Below are 19867 nucleotides of genomic sequence, written 5' to 3'. Positions count from 1 at the left end.
TGTGTTCTGCTGGGCTACATGTGCTTCTTGAACCCTTTCTGCTTTCAGCCTTGACAACCTTGTCACACAAGCCTTGGGGAACATGGCTTTACAGCCCTGGAGCACCTCCTGGCTACAGCCACAGAGCTTCTAATTCTTCTCACCCTTTCAGACCCACCCCGAGTTCAGTCAGAAATTCTTTCACAGGAGACTGCTGAACAGAAAATCTGTCTTCCTCACCACACATGGCATCATGGGCTCTGTGACCAGAGATGGACACAGCTACGGCCACATGCTGTCCCCCAGCCTGCCAGGGGGATCAGAGTTAAAGAGACTCATTGCTGGAACTGGAGTCAAATTCCCAAATCAACTGGGGCAGAGGATCGGAAACTTTCCAGATAATTCTCCATTAGAAATAAGAACTTTTCTTCATTGAAACTCCGATCTCATTCTCATCCAGGGAATTTGGAGCTCCTGTCCAAAGAGAGCATGAAATTCCACCTGACACATGGGCAGAAATCCTCTACAGTCACACCTGGGGACAACGTCCAAGTCCAAGCTTTAATTCATGTGGACTGGAGACAGTTTTGGTAACTCAACCTGGCTCAAAGCAGCCCTCAGCCAGGAGAGCCCATCCTGCAGCCCCAGCTGCCCAGCATGCTTTACTGCAGTACCCCACAGAGCTTCCCAGGCAGCAGCATTATTCCCTTGGTGTTAAACTCTCTAGGAGTCCCCGGTGCTCTTCCCGTGGGGCAGTCCTGGTGTTGCAGAAGGCTCCTCCCTGTGGAGCTACAATGGGAAGATCCATCAGACAAAGCACCTTCTCTACAAGCTGCCTGATGACAGATGTTCAGCCAACGGAGCAGTGGGATTGGCGGGGCACCGCAGAAGCGCTTTATAATTCCTGCTCCTCTCCTCCTTCCTCAGCGTCTCCTGGGAGAGACGTGATGATGAACGGTGACATAACTGACTGTTCCCAATCAAGGTAATGTAAGTAATGACAGCTGACGTGATTCCTGGAACGTGCAGGCACTGCGGGCCCACGTGCCTTGCCTACCACAGGCAGACGTGACAGAGCTTGTGGAGGGAGAGGAGGCCAGAGCATAAAGTCCCAAGACAAGAGGCTGTCTCCAAACCAGCTGCAAATAACTCATGACATCAGTCTGCAAACAGAGCAGGAGCTGAGGGGAGGTGGACAGCATCTATGTCGTGGATCAAACCCCTCCTGGCCTGTGTACAACACCTGCCCCACACCTGGACACCACACCAGAGTGACACCTGAGACTGTAGCACCCCTAGCCCTTAGGAGGTGGTGCTTGGGGGCCTTGCTTGGTCCCTCAAGGTTCAACAAGGCTTTTATTGCTCCAGCCCTGCCCCTGCTCCCCCCACCATCCACGACTATCTGCAAATAGGAACATTATGTCAATAACCCGGACCTCACCTCCCCATGCAGCTGCTGCGCAGACAGAACTATGTCATCTGAACTCAAAGCAAGGGGGTGCAGCAGCCACAGATTGCACACACGGGTGTTCAGAGACTCACAGAGGGTAAGAAAATACTGTGCAATCTCATACCCACAGTCCTCTTCCAGAGCCTCAAAATTAGTAGGCAAATTTAACATGCAGAGAAACGACCGATTAATAACCCAGCATTGACTTAAGAAGACCCTGAATAATACATAGTGCTTGTACATGGAAGGGGAAGAAGTCAAGTCCTTCTGCCTGTCAAGTGTATCTGCCTCCCAAGCACTGACACCTGAGGAGAAACCTCCCTGCCAGCCACACACAGTTCTAAGCAGCTCTTCAGCAATGGCTTTTGTTAAGATCGACGGCAACACTTTGCACCAGGTTAGGCTGGCACTTGAACAGGCCCAAATATGGTGTTACAATTAGTACTGCCTGTTAATAATGTCCCTTTACACCTGCCAAGCAGAGGATGCTGCCGGGCGTTTTGTGTCCAACCATGAGGCTGCCCAAACCTCTCCTTCACCCTGTCTGCACTGCAATCCTCCCAGCAGCTCAGCCATGTCAAGAAAAAGTCAGATCCAAATAGACAAAAAGACTGGCAGAAGCTCAGCTGTAGGTGCTGGACTACACCACAACATAATGACAGCAGATGAAGCTATGAATTAACTATTCCCTTCCACAGCTTGATTCCAGCTTCTGTTGTTTAATGCTGGTTTTGGTGTGAGATACTTGAGCAGTGGCATCAGTATCCCTGTGTGGTGCTGTCTACTTTCCTAAATAATGGTGTCTGGAGAAAAAAATGCTCCATTTTAGAATATTCCAAACCAGATCTAGCGAAAAAATGGCATTTACCTTGGCAACAGCCATTTCTGTGTAGCAGCTACATACGAAATGCCCATTCTGAGAGGGGTGAAATGCTGTAGAACACCAGGGATTTGTGTAGGTAGCATCAGTGTAATACTGTGTATCTCAAGTGCTTTAATTTTTGAGATGGGGAGAAAAACTGAACAGCAGCTCAGGCAGAGGTGCCCAGCAACTGGTTGTTCTGACTCTTGTGTCTGAGTGCCCCTCTGTGCAGCGAACCCACGAGGATGCTGCATGGATTTAATGCCTGCAAAGCAGTTTGAAAGTGAAAAGCCTCACAAACAAGCCTTGTGGCTGAAGTCCAGAGGCAGGAGAGTTGAAACCTAATTTCTGTTTCAATCTCTGATATGGATTCACAGGAAAATCATCCAATCCCCCATCCCTCAGTATCCCCCCAGTAACATCTGCTGACTGATATGAGCTTAAATTCATTCATGTCTTTAAGGAGCTTTAACATCTACTACCTGAAGACCAAAGGACCATCACTACGCAAAACATGAGCTGTGTACAGCACAAAGTCAGAAGACGTTTTAAAAAGAAGCCACCCAGTGCAAAACACAACGGAAAAAAAGTGAGCAGGAAACAAGATTTGCCTTCTTCAGATGTAAATGAGTGCCAGCTACCAGCAGAGCTCCAAAGACACCCATTTCAGCACCAAAAAGAGTTTCTACAAAGGGACCCAAGAAAAAAATGTGATAAACAGGCACAGTTCTCAGAGTTTGATTTCCAGAGCAATAAGCACAGAAACTGAGCCCAAAGAAAAGATCTGTATTAGAATCCAAATCCAATCATTCTGATAATAAAGAAAAGACATCTGAACTGGTGCAGAACTATTTCCAGAGAGAAGTTTGTCTCCCCATCCCTTTAACATCCTGCAGTGGCTGAATGGAAAAATACTTAAGAAGTCGCAAGTTTGGTCATAATGTGTAAAGAGCCCCTGAAATGCGACATCATTTACTCTTCTGTGGTATTGCTCAGCAGAGCTAATAAATCTTGCATGAGCAGCGCTGATTCTAATTTTCTAATATGAAAAGGCATTTGGATTGAGAGAGAGGGGAAGATAAAAGTGATTGAATCTCCAATAGCCCAGCGTCAGTGACAAGAAACATCCTGCCATGGACCCCAAGGAAGAATGGCTCCCCCTCCTCCCTGAACCACAGGCACACTCACCTGCTTGCACATCCAATTCTCCCTGCTTTCTGCTCGCCACGTCTCAGTCTCCCCTATTGACAGGACGTGGTTTTAAACACAGTTACACAAGTTATCATTTCTGCCTTTTGATCAATCTGAATTTTCAGGACAATTACCCTCTTAATCAATGATTGCTATCAGCAGCCCCTTGGATTCTTCACCAAGGCAATCGTGCCGCCGGGGCAGACAGCGTGTGCATATGCAATGAAGCTGCGGGGAGGCACAAGTCCATCTTCCCCTGACGTAGTCGTCGGCTGAAAGGGTGGAGAACTGTGAAGGCCACTTCAAGGAACACCTGATGTAAAAAATAAGTGGAGGGAATTAAAAGGGACATTGTGCGAGGTATCTGTGGCGCAGCTGGGCTGGGGGGATCGGGGACCTGCTGAACATAACAGCGAGGTGAAAAATAAGCCAACTAACCCAAGAGATTTAACATCCACCGAAACCATATATTTAAGAGCTATCTATAACCAGCACTAACCATTCCTAATGAGGCTAATAAACTCAGTTTCCAATTAGAGACTGAAACACTAGAAGAAAGAAAGGCAGAGAGGCAGCTTTTAAAAACCTCTGAAGATGTAGGATTTGGGGATTTTTTTTTTTTTTTCCATCAGAAATTACTTAATATCACCAAAATGCTCCTAGGATTTACACACACAAAGCAAGCCCCCTGCTGCTGTTCCCTGGCAGGGTATGTGTTTCAGTAATTGATGTTTGCACAGAACCTCAGCTCTTGGAGGATGTGGCTCCTTTGAGGAATCTCCCAGAACCACAGAAACATGGCCTCAGATATTTAGACACCACAGGAAACCTCAAAGCAGCCAAAACCCAACTGCAGGGGCTGTGGGCTGGCTGGGGGATGAGGCTTGGTATCCCTGCTCTTGCAGGAGCACCACCAGGCCATTGGAAGGTTCATGACACTCGGCTTGTGCTTCCAGACGAGGCAGGGCAAAGGAGCGCGTGGCTCCCACCTGCACATCTCTCTGGGCTGCTCCCTGACAACCTTAAGTGCTTCCCCATGGCATGGGACTCCTTAACACAGCATTCTGCCCAAAAAATACCTCAGCCAACCCCAGGCACCATTGTGTCTTCCTGAGTAGGTCAGCAGGTAGAGAGGCTGCATCTTTTTCCAGGCTTGGAAAGCATCCTGCACCTCTCATGTGCTGTGTCGGCAGGAGGGAGCTCTGGGACCTGGATGGCAGCAGGAAAATGCTGCTGGAAAGCAGTTGAGCTCCTGCAGAGGAAGACATTGTGGTGGCTTCACCACTTTGACCACCAGATCAGGCTGGCAGAAAGCAACAGAGGCAGCGCCAGGTGAGGCTCGTGGGCCAGCTGCCTTTGCAGGCTGCTGGCTGAAGGAGCTCTCTGAAAGGCACAGTATTTCACTAGCTATTTTGCATGGAGAATTGCCGATCAAAGATATCCCCACTGTGTACTCCAGAGCAATAAAAATAAAAAAAACCCACAAGAAGAATTCTTTAGGCGGGTAATGGGCATTTTATTCCTTTTTATGACACTAAACATAGGCAGCTGGCATAATTACACCACAATAAAGGCATAATGTGCACCTAGCAGAACAAACTCATACTTTTGATAATTAGGCAGAGCAAACACAGTCTGGTATTCCGTCACATGGCTTTACTGTCTCCTGGATCTGTCGGAGCCCGTATCCCCACAGCATGTCAGCCCCATTCTTAAAACCGGATTTAGCTGGGCCCCAAAGGGAAGGCTGAGCAAGGAATGCGTAACTAGAACTCTCCTGCACTGAGAGGAATGACCATGCACCTCACTGCTTAGAGCAGACAGTCCATGTGCAGCTCCTGAGAGGGAGCTGGAAACTGCATGTGGCAGTTACCAATAGAGGATCAGTCACCTCCTGTCCCCAGAGGGGAAGGAATGGTGCAGCAGAACCAGCTCCATACGGGCGAAATATACGTGGTACAACGGTAAAGGGAGACCCAAAACACAGAAGAGACTCAGAGCTCTTTCTGGTTTGGCAGCTCCAGCACCTGGAAGGGCTGAGCAGAGGTGTGGGGACACCCTTCCACTGCAGTGGCCAAATACAGTTGGTGCTGAAAGGCAAGAACAGAATGACATGTCCCAGGGAGGCTGAAAGACCCTCACCTACAGAAATAAAGGCCCAGTTTGGACCTGATGGAGGCTAGCAATTAGCCCTTAGCAAGTTTTGTGCTACCCTTAGTCCTGATAGACCTGCCTCCTCCAAAACACACTGTCAGACAAGAAGCACACTCCTCTAGCAGTTGCAATGTCCACACAGGACAGCTCTTCCCTGAGTGAGGAGCACAGCCAAGGCAGAGATCCCAAGTGACCTCTCAAATATTAACAGCATCCATCAGGGCCGGGCTGACAGAGGTTACCACACTGGGAGAGCACAAAGAACAGGCTTTCCTGAAATTGGCACAAAATCGTACACTAGATATCTACAGTTTGTTTAAAAACACATCTGCAGGATGCATGCAGGAGGAGCACTGACAGAACAGTACACTGAGATTTCATCTCCACACCACTAAAACCATTAGAGATGTCAACCAATGCTTGGAGGAGAGGCAGCTGCTCAACTACACTCCATCCTGCATGGCTTAATGTAAATCATTCGCTTTAAGGTATTTTGAGTGCAGAGTTGAAATGCTGGTGTCCTGGCTCAAAGAAAGGTGAGGTGGATGGAGGTGATCCATCAGCCATGAGTGAGACCTACATTTTTAGCTGTGGATAGGATGTCCAGGAAAACATCAAACAACATGATTAAGAGCTCTGGCAACACAACATTGAACACAAGGAAGGAAAGGTGCGTGGCTGTCAGTAAATAAAAGCATCTTGCCTCACCACACCTACTGACACCCAAAAGGGACTGCTGAGAGCTTGATGGGAACTGAGTGAGCTTGGGAATGGCCATTTGCTCAGGAGCTTTGATGCCCTATAAGGATGGCAGCAACACTCATGTCAGAGCACCCAAGGAGAAGATGGTCCTGGTACACAGAAGACAGTGCCCAGGCAAATGGGAAAGCCAGTCACTGGATAGGCCCTGGGTAGGCTCATGCTTCAGAGTGATGAGAGCTGCCCTCCCCAGCAGGCCACAAAATAAGAAAAGTTTATGCCCAGACAAGGACAAAAGATGGGTTGTTTTCTAAACAAAAGCAGATCAGATCTGTAGACTTTTCAGCCAGTTCTTAGAAAAGCCACTTTGACAGATTCAATCCTTGGGCTGCAGGCAGAGTTCAAGCACGGGAACCTGCAAGTGGAAAGAGCAAAAGCCAGGATGAAGCCAGATATGCTATGCCAGCATGGGGGAAGGGTGACAGGAGACTTTTAATCCTAACTCTGAAATCAACTTGCTTCGTAGCCTTGGGGTTCTGAGTGATTTAATTAATTAATTAAATGAGTGTGAAGTACTGTAAGTTATTAATATAAGAATTCCACTACTGTATCTCCCATCTCACTGCTCACCATCTCTGGCCGCTTTATACCGAGCCCATGAGAAGCCAAAGCCAAGCCCTGGTATGCTTCTGTGCAATGGGGCAGTGGCTGCACACCCACACTTTCCCAGCCAAGATACCAGAAGCAAAGTCCCAACCCTTTCAGTAGGATAGAGCATCACACATGGCACATGGCACCAGGAACACCCCTTATTAAAAAAAAAAAAAAAAAAAAAAAAAAAAAAAAAAAAAGTTCTGTTTTTCCCACTTAGAGGTAAGCCAATGGCTAACATAAACCAGCCTGCTGTTCTGGTGGTGATGGCAAGCAGTCACTCTCCCTTTTGTAGCTATGCTGGCTTGGTTGGACAGTGAGGAACCAAAGCAGTTAGTGTTTTAATCCCCAAGGCTAGAAAATCTGATAGCCCATCATGCATTCCTGGAGAACTGCAAAAGCCTATTTTCATGCTCCTGCTCGGAGCTCCTATCTTTCAAATAAATGCTGAGAAAAGCAGCTCCATTCCCAGGCACTAGGCAGCTCTGCTGGTACTCAAGTAAAGCTCTAGATGAAGGGCTGGGATGCAGGGATGCTCTGTCTCTTGCCTTTCCCATGGGACTCTACGGAAGGCCGTTTTTCACACAGTTGTGCCTTCAACTCCCAGCTCCTTCTGGCCTGGAATGCAGCACATGTTGCAGGATTATTGTAAAACATGCCCTACCTCTAATCCCTTCTCCTCCAGCCTTGCTCTGGTATTGACTGCATGGAGCTGTGTCAGGCCTTGGGTTGGCTTTCCCCTCCCAATACCAGGGCACAAAGAAGGTTCCAGCCCCTCTGGAGGACCTCAGGACTCGAGACATGGAGAAATGCAGGATGCTCCACAGCTTCACATCAACAGGTGGGTGAGACTGGAGAGCCCAGCTTCTGCCAACAGCACCAGTGCCCTGTAGGCACAGGCACAGTCCTGTGTGCAGGTGAAATGCCAGACCGGTGCCAGACTGACATCCAGCTCACAAAGGCCTAATTCTGACCATCCTTGTTGCTCCCCTGGCTCGCTCCTGGCCTGCCATGCTAAGGGCACCAAGTCTGGGTGCAAGCTCTTTTTAAAACTTTTGTCTTTGGTACATACAGCACACACCCCCATAATGAGGCAGGACCAGGAGTGTCAGCACAGCTCCTTCCTCAACCTGGAAGCAGCAACCAGACCCATGGAACAAAGGTCTGAGCAATAGGTTTAACCTCAGCAGCAGCACACACACACAGCCAGATGGAAACCAGGAGGCTCCTTGGTGCAGGGGACAGATGTTCAAATCCCCCAGCACGGGGAATGCAGGCACAGTGAGGAGCAGCTGAGCAATATGGCACTCAGCAGGAAGAGCAGCATGCAAGGTCTGAGCAGCTGCCTTTCTGCCTTTTGCCTGCAGCTAAAACAATGTGCATAGAAAGAACCACAAATGCCAACCTGCCTTCAACCACTTGCATAGACAAGGATGCTTTCAGTAAAGTGACCGTTGCAGTGTGCTCAGCAAACTGATGCTCAGAATTTCACCCAAAAGGCAAATCTTTTGCCCTGGTTAAAAAAAGTTCAAAGGCAACAAATTCTCCTCTCTGCTTTGTCCAGTAGCTGCAGGCTACATGGGGCCAAGAACATAATTGTGCTCCTCAGTTTCTCTTGAGTCAATACCTTCTGACCTTACCTGAGAGCCCTCTGTATCACATGTAGCTACAGGAGGTCCTGGTTCTTACTTGAAGCCCAAAGGCACTGCTAAATAATAAAGTCTGCCTTGGGATTTTCCCAGTTCAAACATTTGGGATTTGGGCAGACAGCATGTGGAGGGGAGTGGAGACTGTACATGGCACCCAAGGGAAATACCCCTTCTTACCCTGCTCACATCCTCTTGAGATTCCAGTGATGTGTCCCAAGGAATGTAGACGGCCCATGTCCCAGTGCAAGGGCAAAGGAAGTAGTATCATAGCACACAGGGCAGCAGGAGGGGAGAAGTGATGACTTACTGTCTGCTTCAAGGCAGGACCAGCTCTACCCAAACCATCCCAACCACTGTCTTCTGAACTCACAAGAGCTAGAGACCCCATATTCTTGCTCTTATCCATGGAGATTGCTTACTGATCTTGCAGCAGGTAAGGATGTGATTGAGAGCCATACACCACAACCAGTCAGAAAATCCCAGATCACAGAACCAATCAGGTTGGAAAAGACCTCTGAGATCATGGAGTCTAACCTATGACCTAACACCTTCTTGTCAACCAGACCACGGCACTGAGTGCCATGCCCAGTCTTTCCTCAAACACCTCCAGGTACAGTGACCCCACCACCTCCCTGGCCAGCCCATCCCAATATCTAATCACCCCTTCTGTGAAGAAATTCTTTCTAATATCCAACTTAAACGTCCCCTGGTGCAGCTGGAGGCTTTGTCCTCTAAATCCCTCCATCTTCCTCTAGAGGTCATGTCTTCCAGTTCTCTGACCCTTCTGTTCCTCCCTGGGTTTCTCCACCTGTGCCAGGTCCTCCCCGAATGCCATATGTGAAACTCATTTGTTCCGAAGGCTAAGACCAGGCTGCAAAACACCCTGCCTAGGAAAAGAGGAGAACATTAATATGCACCAAGCCCATTTTAGTATGCATTAGCAAAAGAGAATGTAGGAGAACCCCTGATAGTAAAGAAGTTAACCTGTGTGCCATGAGAAAACATGCAGCATAGCTACAAGGACAGAGGGCTGGAAGGAATTCTCAGGAAGAGCTTGTTGTTAACAGGACCAAAATACTCAGGTGTCCCCTTTACCCTGGAGTAACCCTAAGTGGCTTCCATATAACTTACATTAACCCTCACAGAATCACATTTTTCCTGTCTCTTCGAACAAATTTTACAGACTCAAGTTCCACAGAAAATTGTTCCTGTGTTTTGATGATGTAATTTACAAAAAAAAAAAAAAAAAAACCAGACCAAAAACCAAAGGAGAGGGGAACACAAAATCATTTGATTTAGGCAAAAATGGACACTCTTAATTTCTGCCCTCCTGAGATGGGCATGTATGTTATCATTCAAATCATCCAAAACCAGTGAAGCCTCCAGGCTGCATCTAGAGCCCCTCTCAGCTGTAGCAAGACCAGCTCCTGAGACTGCAAGGAGAGGAAATGAAATGTGAGGCTGGGATCATTAAGTTGAAACTATAAGCTCATGCCACTGAGCCAAAGCCTGTTATATTGACATGGGTTTGTGTCACCCAGCAGCAGACATCATTCTCCATCTCTGCCTGCTCAGTTCCCCTCCTCCCAGGACAGCTGCCAGCACAGTCATCCACAATGTTCTGCAAAGTCTAGCTACAGAAAGCTCCCAACACCTTGCCCAGCAGGTTAAGTTACAGGACTGAGCTAGTGGAGAGTATCCTGCTGACTACTCCATCACATTTGGAAGCTGCTGGCAAAGCACAAAGTGCTTTGTAGGGCAGTAAATAGCAAAAACCTCAAGTTCCCTTCCCTGGCACAGAGAGCCCAGAGGGAGGTGTTGTTTCTTAAAGCCTCCAATGTTTAAGTCGCTGAATTTCTATCTCTGCAATCACAGAAGATACTTTTACTGTGTCTCCAGTCACCAACTTAGGCAGCAACTCTGAGGGAAGGAGACAGTCTTGCCTGGCAGTGAGTCCCAGGCTGAGAACGCTGGGCAGAGCCCTGAACAACTACTGTCCATGTAGCCCACACACAGTGCCTGTGCTTTCTTTGTTTTATGTGAAAGTGGATGTCAAAATCAACCCTGAGGACTACGCTGTATTATGTGAGCACTCTACCTTAGCATGTATTGTAAACCCACTACAACAACAACCTCTTGGTCCATCTGGTACAATTTGTAGGGTAACAGACATCAACTGATGCTGTAGCTTCTTCTAATGAATCCAGGAAGACAAAAGGGAAAAGACTGCCAAGAACTTCCAGAATCCCCTGCCTATTGGTTTTTCTTGGAAGTACGTTTTTACTCACCACTCCTTAAGTAAGAAAGGAAGGACAGGTTGCTCTGCAAAAGGACAGAAAGGGCTGCTCCTTTAAGGTCTCTCCTGGATGCCCTTTCCCGTTGAGATGACTATCCTCAACTCCCTCCTCATCTCCCTTCCTTTGATTTAAGAGTTCCTCTCCTGGCCCTGACAGTAAGGTATTTCTGTCCCACAGATTATAACTCACTCTGGGCTATTATTCAACTCCCAAGCCCTGGCCCTGCTGCATTTAGTCCAAACATAATATCCTTCATGCATATATTATCTGTCTCCCTATTATCTGGAATCATTTCGGAATTAAATTTCAGTCCCGCAATATTGGCTTGAAGAGCGGCTCGCTTTATGGGCTAGTCAAAGGTTAGAATACCAATCAAAATAACACTGCCGATGCAGAGAGACATTTTAATATTCCAAAACCCGGTAATTGTAAAAGGACATAATATTTTTTCCCTGATTACCCCAAAGGCAACACATGTTAACAAGGCGAGGGAGAGAGTGAAAGAAATTTCAGAGTTCAGACAGCTGCACGACAGATTTAAAGGAGAAGTCGTGGATGGCTGCTGTGCTCTAGCTCCGGAGCAGGAGCGCTCCTCTGCCTGTGCCAGAGGTGCTGTGTTCCCTGGGATGCTTCCCCCTCCATTCCCAGCCCTGTGTTGTTCGTGCTGTCTGTGCTCCCCATGCCAGGAGCCCTCAAGAGTGCTCTCACTGCAAAGGAATGGAGCGGCCAGAGCCGTGCGAGACGGACGGGCAAAGATCATCACGGTGGAAGAAACAGCTGGCCTGACCTGCACAGGCAACAGCACTGCCCCAAATTCCTGTCTGAACCACAGCTGATGTTTTTAGGAAAAAAGCCTTCCCTCTTGAGCTGGATAATCCACCACAGCCCTCGGTAAGTTGTTCCAACGGTTAATTACCCCACACTGTAAAGATCTGCACCTGAATTACCTTGCTTTGGGCTTCCAGGAACTGAAACTGCTTATACTTTTGTCTGCTTCTGTGAAGGAACCTCTTGTCAATCTTGGCTCTCCCTTTAGATACTTGGCAACTACAGCCCTTACCCTTGTCTGGTACCCTAAATGGCTCCCAGGGCTGTCACGGCATGGCGAGTGCTCCGCTGGTCTTGTAGTTCTCATCCAGTCTTCAAGTTTCCAGAATTCTTTCTGATGCAGATGGGATCCAACATCCCATACTGGTCGAATCAGACCCAAAGAAAGAAATGATCCAGCCCCTCTGCTCCTCCTCACCATTGCCTGTTTATAAATCCAACAGCAGCCGCCTTCTGGATGCAGTATCTGCGCATGTTATCGAAAATGATTTTTATGTTTTCTTTCAGGGCACTGACAAAAGTGTTAAATACAAGAGGTCTGAGAAATAGATCCCTGTGGGACCCCACTAGGAAGACATGCACTCCATGATGATTATCCATTTACAATTAAATGCTAGGAGCTGTCAGTTTGCTCTTTCTTAATCAATGTAATGTGTGCCATGTTGATTTTGTATCACTCTTGTTTCTTAATCAAAATGTCATAAGGTACCAAGTCAAATGCCTTCCAGAAGTATATTACATTGACATGGTTACCTTTATCAACCAAACATGTATTCTCATAAAAAAAATATCAAGTTAGTTTGAAAAAGATCTAGTTTCCATAAATCCACATTGATTGGCATTATATTACCCTCTTTTCATTCTTTATTAATCAACTATGATATCTGGCTTTTCATTACTTTGCCCAGAATTAATGTCAAGATGATAGGGCTATAATTACTTCATCGGTCATCCCATTTGCCCTTCTAAATTACTGGTACAACATTAGCTTTCTTCCAGTCCTCTAGAAGTTCACCCATGTTCAAATACTTATTAATAGTCCAGGACACCTCAGCTGGCTCTTTAAAACTCCTGTAAACCAGCTATGCAAATTGCCAACCAATTCACCACTTGACTTTATCAAAAATTTGCGTTGTAACAGCAAACCTCTTGCTCAGCAATATGGCAACCTCTGCCTTTCTGTAAATACAGAGCAAAGTATTTATTAAACACAGTCATTTTGCTGTTATAAGCAACTCCTTCCGTTTCCTTCCAACTATGAACCGATGCCTTAAACAGACACTTTCCTTTCCTCATCTCTGTGAAAGAGATGCCCTTACTTCCCTAGCCCCGGAGTCACACTTATCCTTGTGTTTCCTTTCACAGCCTCACCCATTTCTGCCCTCTGAGACTTTCCAAAGCCAAGAGCTTCACCGATGGGGTGAGGATCAAAGCCCAAACCCAGGTCCCACTGAAGGAAGGTTTGACAGGGTCTGAGAACAGGCACCCATACTACAAACCAGCAAAGCCCTGGGCACAGTTCTTCGAAGTTACATTTATTCACGTGCTTGATACTCTGGCCATGAAGCATTTGCCTGAGGAGTCAGGCATTCAGATATTCAGTCTGGCATTCCTAATCTTACCAGGGATTTTATATTGCCTGCAGTCAGTAACTCAATAAACAGGAAATTGATAACAATCACTCTAAGTCCTCAAGAAGTTAGACCTCACAAAAGCAACTTCCAAATATATGGGTTAATACATAAACCATTTCTCACCCATTTCAACGATCTTCATCCAAAGCACTCAAGACACTTCAGCACCAAGTGCCTGAGAAGTACTCAGAGCCCCTCCTCCCACCCCAAAGGCGGACGGAATTGTTAATGCAGAGGAGAGACAGAAAGCTGTTAGCAAATCTTTGTTTGTTTAAGATGTGTTTATTTCTAGTAGCCAAATATTAACAAAAACATCCTATTACAAGCTTCCTCTGACAGATTTCACAATGCAAGTAGGTGACCTTAAAACATTTGTAAATGTGTATTAACAGTTTGCTTCCAAACAGGAGTATCTACAGATCAATAAAGGTTGACCCTGGAAAAGGCCAGCTCTGTGCACAGCCACAGCACCCCACGTTGTGCTCCCCAAGGCTCTATCAACCCTGTTTCATCATGCTCAGAGAAGGAAAGTTGCATTGCTTCACACATCATTCAACTCTTGGCTTTCATAAAAACTCTCCTGAATTTCAGGAAGATGTCGAACTAAGACCAGTTTTCTGTCACTCCTAAATCAGCCACTATTACTGCATCTAAAGACATGCTGCACCCTCTGAACAGAAATCAAAGATGGTCAAAGATGCCAGGATAGCTGTGTGGAGAAAGGACAGCTCTGTGATGGGTATGAAGATTGTCATCTTCTAAAAAAATAAATAAAATATAATTTGAGAAACAAGGAATAAAATAAACCCTTAGTGGACACGTAAAACCCTCCTCTTATCTTTTAACTGCAAAACATCCAGAGAATAAATGGAAGATCAGGATAGTGTACACATGTTAAGAATACCTTCCACAAGCCAGTTCTAGAGTCACAGAGCCCACAAATGCCTTTGTGCAGCCCGCCAAGAAGTTTTGCTGCGTTAGAAAAGACAGTTGAGCAAGAATATGACTGATGTCTCAAATCAAGAGTATCACCATGAAGAACTAGAAACATGTGTTCTTTTACACAATGCAAGATCTAGGTCCAAGAAAATGATCTGACAATAGGTTTAAAAGGAACAAAGGGACTGCATCTTCACACAATGTATGAGTAAACAGAGTATAATTGATGCATAACTAAATAGCAAAAGTCATTGCCGAAGGATGCTGTAGAAACTGAAGGCATGAGCAGATTCAGAAAAGGATGTTCAAGTTTCTGGTAGACAGGCATGGAAAAAACAGTGGGTGCTAGACACAGTGGTCCAGGGACAGCTCTCATTTCTTGCAGAGACAACTGCTGGGAATCAGAGAAAGCTGACTCAAGCCATGGTCTCCCTGTTACACCTGTGAGCATTGGCTACTGGCCTCTGGCACTGAGATAATCTGGGTTACATATTTGGTCTGGCTATTTTGATACCCTCATCATCTTTCTAACATTCTTCTTGCACAAGCTCATTGTAAGAAAAATCTATCTTCACCCCTCTTCTTCCACCTCCTCTGTCCTTTAGACCACTGTCCCTTCAGTGATATGCTCCCAGCTCAGTGGTGCTGACAACTCCTGCTGCCTGCTGGGTTTCCCATTCCCAGGCTCTTGGACACCCTGTGATTGCAGGCATTGTGTCCTCAGCCTAACACAGCACTGGTTCCAGCCCCAGGGGTGAGAATTCATCATGGGACCAACCATGCTGCTAACTCTAGTGGAACCTGGAAAACAAACCACAGAGGCTCCTGACAGAGCAGAGGGAGCACAAATGAGAGCTGATCCTTGTGTTAGAATAAGCAGTAATGGATTTACCCAGGCTACCTGAGGATACTCTCGGGGCAGCAGCTTGGTTGTAGCTTGCTAGCTGCAGCAGCTTTCCTTTTTGCATAAATCTTGATCCATGGCCTCCTGCCATGGCTTTCTGCACACATTACTCCACTAGTGCCCCTCTCTCCTGACATGAAACACTCTCTGGTATTTCCACTCTGAACATCCAGCTCCAGTGATGTAGGTCAGGTTCTGCACCTCATTTCTAACCCATGGGGCCTCTGCAGATCAACATGACAGGTACCTAAGGAGAACTGGCAGATGGGATGGTGGGCCTCTACTGAGATGGTTTAGGGGGATATCTGAAATGTTGCAGCATTCAAAGAAAGCCTCCTCTGCTTTCTGCTCCCCTCCCACAAGGCTGAGCTAATCGAAGTGAAGAACATGATAAACTCTCTGCCCCGAGTCAGCTCCACACTGACAGTTCACTAGAGATACAAGATCGCTCAGTGACATTAAAAATGTCAGCAAACACCGATCAGGCTTGACAGAAGGGATGCATTAGCAGGCTTGGGGGCACAGGGCAAGGTAAAACTTCAGCAAACATGGTCAAGTGCACAGGCAGCTTTTCAACCCTGCCATCTCCTCCACAGAAGGCTTTTTTACATATCCCAAGACACTGTGGCCACCATTGCAGCAGTCAGATGTGGAGCTCACCACCACCAGATCACTCCAACAAGGTTTGCCTGAGGCAATGCATTCATGACAGCTACTGGGGGTAATTCCTGTCTCCAGCTTGCCTTGGAAATTGTGAAAGCTGCCTGCAGGCACAAACTTCTCACATCAACTGCTCCTGAAGCACGGAAGTGAAAAGGGAAGTTTATTGGCAAATGAATTCTGAGAAACACTCACCACTGAAGGAAGAAGATCTACTGAGCTCTAGGGCATCCCACGCTCTGGCAAAGGGAGTCCAGACAAGGACTGGTTTTTAAAATGATACAAAACATAGACAAAGAGGACCTGAAACTGTGTGTGCATCGGCAGAGGAATCTGGAACGTATTTTGTTGCTACTGCAATACACATAAGTACACAAACTTGTCTGTGTGTAATCCTACTTCAGCATTGCCTCGTAGTTGCAGCAGGAGCTCCCTAATTCAGAAAGGTCATCTTGTTATCACTGCTCATAAGCAATGACTTAGGAGGTGCAGGTGGGGCCATCCTTCAGGAAACTGCTCTCTGTAATATGTGCCTATTTTCTTGAGATCTGACACATTCAAGTCTCTGCATTATCCATGACCTAGAAACCATCAGTTTCACTCTGCAAGCCCCACCCACCCTCCAACACCTTCACTTACTTCATGGATCAGGTCGGAGGCAGACTCAGCCTAGGAGGTGTTTCTAAGTCAGGAATGTGCCAGAGGGAGGGAAAAAGGGCCACCTGAGCTATGCAGGGAAGAATTGGGGGCTAGTTACCTGTCCACTCTTATCTGTCTCACACTGGGAGCTCATTCAATAGACACTGAGTCTGCACTGGGTCCATTTGCGTGGACAGAATTAGTTACCTAGGCTGGAAATTCTCTCTTGTGAAAACACACAGGCAGTTGCCCCACAGGCACCTGAAGGCAGTGGTGACACAGAAAGATCGCCACCCCAGGGTAAGAGCAAGTCCCAGGAGAAGCAGCTCTTAGCCACAAGACAGGAGAGGTCCCTGCTCTCCTCTGTAACATGGGTCACTTCCCAGAGGGATGCAGGGTCCCCGGAACCATTCCACGTTCAGAGGGTGCCAGGTATTACAGTGTCAGAAAAATTTCATTGTTTTTAAGGGACTAGAGGGGTTGAAAGAAGATCAACATTTCTCTCTCACATCCCCTTTTCTGCACAATGTGAAGGAGGTTGAAGCTTTACTTTCCAAGTACATATCTGCAGAGGAGGACAACCCAACCCACCTGCCCCCATCCTACGTGCTCAGCATGTGACCCTTTCAGGGAGGTGGATAGGGGAACACTTCACTGTAACAACTTCCCTCCTGCTCCTGCCTTTAGCTCTGTGCTTGGGACTTCATGGACGCTTAGCAGCCCTCAGCTTACTATCACAGTACTTGCTGACACACAGTACATGAACGCTCACCTTGCAGAAGAGACACTTGCTTGGATATCTACATAATGATGAATCCCAGCTCCTAACACACTAAATCCAGGAGCCTTGAACTATGGGGAAGTGGCATAAGTCATTCATCCTGAGGCCCAGAGGAGGAGCATGGCTGGATCAACCTACTTCTTAGCAAACATCACGGTACACAGGGATTTTTAAAATTTTTTTTTTGAGTATTATTATTCTGCAGCCATCAACCTGCTGGTTATATAGCTGCTATCCATTCACCGGAAGTTTAGTGAACTTCAAATGGCGATCATTAATGGTCACTGAACTGCAGAATGCCCCAATGTGCTTTCAGATTTCATTTACCAAGGACCAGCAATCAGCCAAAAGATTTGCTCTGACAGCAGGGAAATACAAGACCCTTTGACAAGTTCAGCCAGGAATGTGCTGCCAGCATCCCTTGTTAAGTTCATGTTCTACCCTATTTGATGGAACAGATCATGCAAATTGTCCTTCTGTGGCCGCTCAGCCTGTCACTCACGTTTCCACTTAAAACAATAGATAAATAAAAGAACAAAAGAAAAGCCTGCAAGAACAATGAGCTGTTTATAAGAAAATTCTGCTTACTGAGACCCTTAATTACCAGGAAAAGGCACAGAAACCCAAATAAAGCACTAAATTGGATGGGGGAAGGGAATCTTACTCATCTAAAGGTTTAACCAGGAGAGCCACCCCAAATTCTCCTGTGCACAGACTGCAGCTTCCTCCCTCACCCTCCTCCTGCTTGTAATCACACTTGTTCTTCCCACTTTGGTTTGTGACTTATGGCATCACCATGCTTTTCTGTGCAGATGAAGCAGCAGAAGATGAGTGCAGGGAGTCCTTTGGATGCACAGCATGCTGCTCCTTAACCACCCAGTGAAGGTGTGGAGCAAAAGACATGGCACCAGACAGTACTCAGTCCAAGGCATTTTGCTTAGCAAAGTGATCACTGATCTCTTAGGTGGATATGCTGCTGAGACATCTCCCTTTTCCCATGCCACAAAGAGAAATGCTGATTTTTGTACTGGAGTATTTCCACATTTATTAACCAGAATTTCATCTGACGGGAAGCATGCTCCTAGGAGCCTTATACGGCCGCAAAACAAAACAAAGTCAGCAGTACTGGTGACAACACAACCTCCACTGAAAAGGGGTCTCACAGTGTCCCAATATTATGCAGAGACATTGCACTGTGCCTGCCACAATGGGATTCTCCCCAGCCGCAGAACACATCCCATCAAGTACAGTAAGACTCTATTAGAGGAGATACAATAGGGAGCTGGAGGACTCGCTCAGCCCAGCTCCTGAGAAAATAACTCATTTCAATGCAAAACAGCAGTAGTTATTAGAGACCTCCTTAAAGAGGAAAAGTGAAGGACAAGGGGAGGAGGGAGACAGGGAGATAGGGACCATGGCAGTTTGCACAGAAGTACCTTTTTCAGATTAATCCACTGTTTGAAGTAATCAGCAACCGGCAGCCCTAAGTACTGGCATTGTCCTGGTAACCTGTAAGAGAGAGAGAGCAAGTTTGATTTAATCAGTGTCTTGACAACACAAACTCTGTTTTCTTAAGTGCATTTTGTTCAGAGATGGAAAAGACTCTCAAGTCTGCTGTAACATCATGCTGCACATCAGAAACACCATAGCTCTTGGCAAAAAAAAATCTCATGAGAGTACAGCTTGGCTTAAGACTTACATACATCCAGGCTGCTAAAACCTTTTAGACTACACATTTTGAACAGTTGTGTACAAGTGCAGCACTCAGCTCTTCTCCACACTGGCTAACACACAAACATGACTGGAGTATCCAGGCTGTTCTGGGCTAAGCAAACCCATCACAAATCCCTGCAAAACCATCCTGCTCTGCCAGCAGCTTACGGGGTAGACAGAAGGACTGACAATTCACCTGTCATGCCCTGGTGCTTCTCCATTTGGCCTTTATGGTTAAAACATCAAAAGAGATATGAAGGAGGGAAGGAGGTACTAAAGCACTCATCTTTTGGATAGCAATGCTGTAGGGCTAAGAAAGCAGACACTGTTTTCCAAGTAGGTGCTTGGGATAAGAGAGCAGACACAACTCTGAAGATACAAGGTGGTGCACACTGTCTCACTAGGGATGTGAGCACAGCAGCCAGAGCTGTGAGCACACGTATCGATCCTCTCCCCTCCTACAGCAAGCCGATGGAATACGGCTCAAAACAAAACAGCACCACTAAGGGAGGCCAGTTGCCTGAAGGGACAGCAGCACCTCAGGAAAGCTGCTTCTCCCACACTGTGCCGATGCCAGGGTGTTTGCAGCGGAGTGAGGATGTGCCTCTCAGCCGGGGAACGCTGAGTCGCAAACCCTGTGGCTCCAGCCGAGCCTGTGCAGGGACATGAGTTATGTGAGTATTTCCTGGCCACTTTGATCTGATCAAGAGTAATTGATGGATCTTGTTCATTCACACACTGCTGAGCATGCCTGGGGCACTGGTCACAGGATCTTTAAGTGAAGCAAAGGAACATCCCAAATAAATATGTCAAGTAAATAAATGACTAAATTAGCGC

At 46.8% G+C, this 19867-nt stretch overlaps 1 protein-coding gene across 4 annotated transcripts in view; it reads right to left on the bottom strand.

Annotated features, from left to right (window-relative positions):
• ERI3 (ERI1 exoribonuclease family member 3) overlaps nucleotides 1–19867 on the bottom strand; it is a 131204-nt gene that overhangs the window by 60987 nt on the left and 50350 nt on the right. For 3 of the 4 annotated variants that reach the window (XM_040072790.2, XM_040072792.2, XM_058421738.1), the window contains exon 6: nucleotides 18754–18826. In XM_040072790.2, coding sequence (XP_039928724.1) covers nucleotides 18754–18826 — 73 coding nt within the window. Of the gene's footprint in view, nucleotides 1–4974; nucleotides 6751–18753; nucleotides 18827–19867 lie in introns of those variants that run through there. The other variant, XM_040072793.2, reaches the window with a different exon arrangement.

This window comes from Hirundo rustica, chromosome 9 (genome assembly GCF_015227805.2).
Source record: "Hirundo rustica isolate bHirRus1 chromosome 9, bHirRus1.pri.v3, whole genome shotgun sequence".
Lineage (NCBI taxonomy): Eukaryota > Metazoa > Chordata > Aves > Passeriformes > Hirundinidae > Hirundo > Hirundo rustica.
The sequence above is the reverse complement of the archived record's forward strand: the minus strand, read 5'-3'. Positions and strand labels throughout refer to the sequence as shown.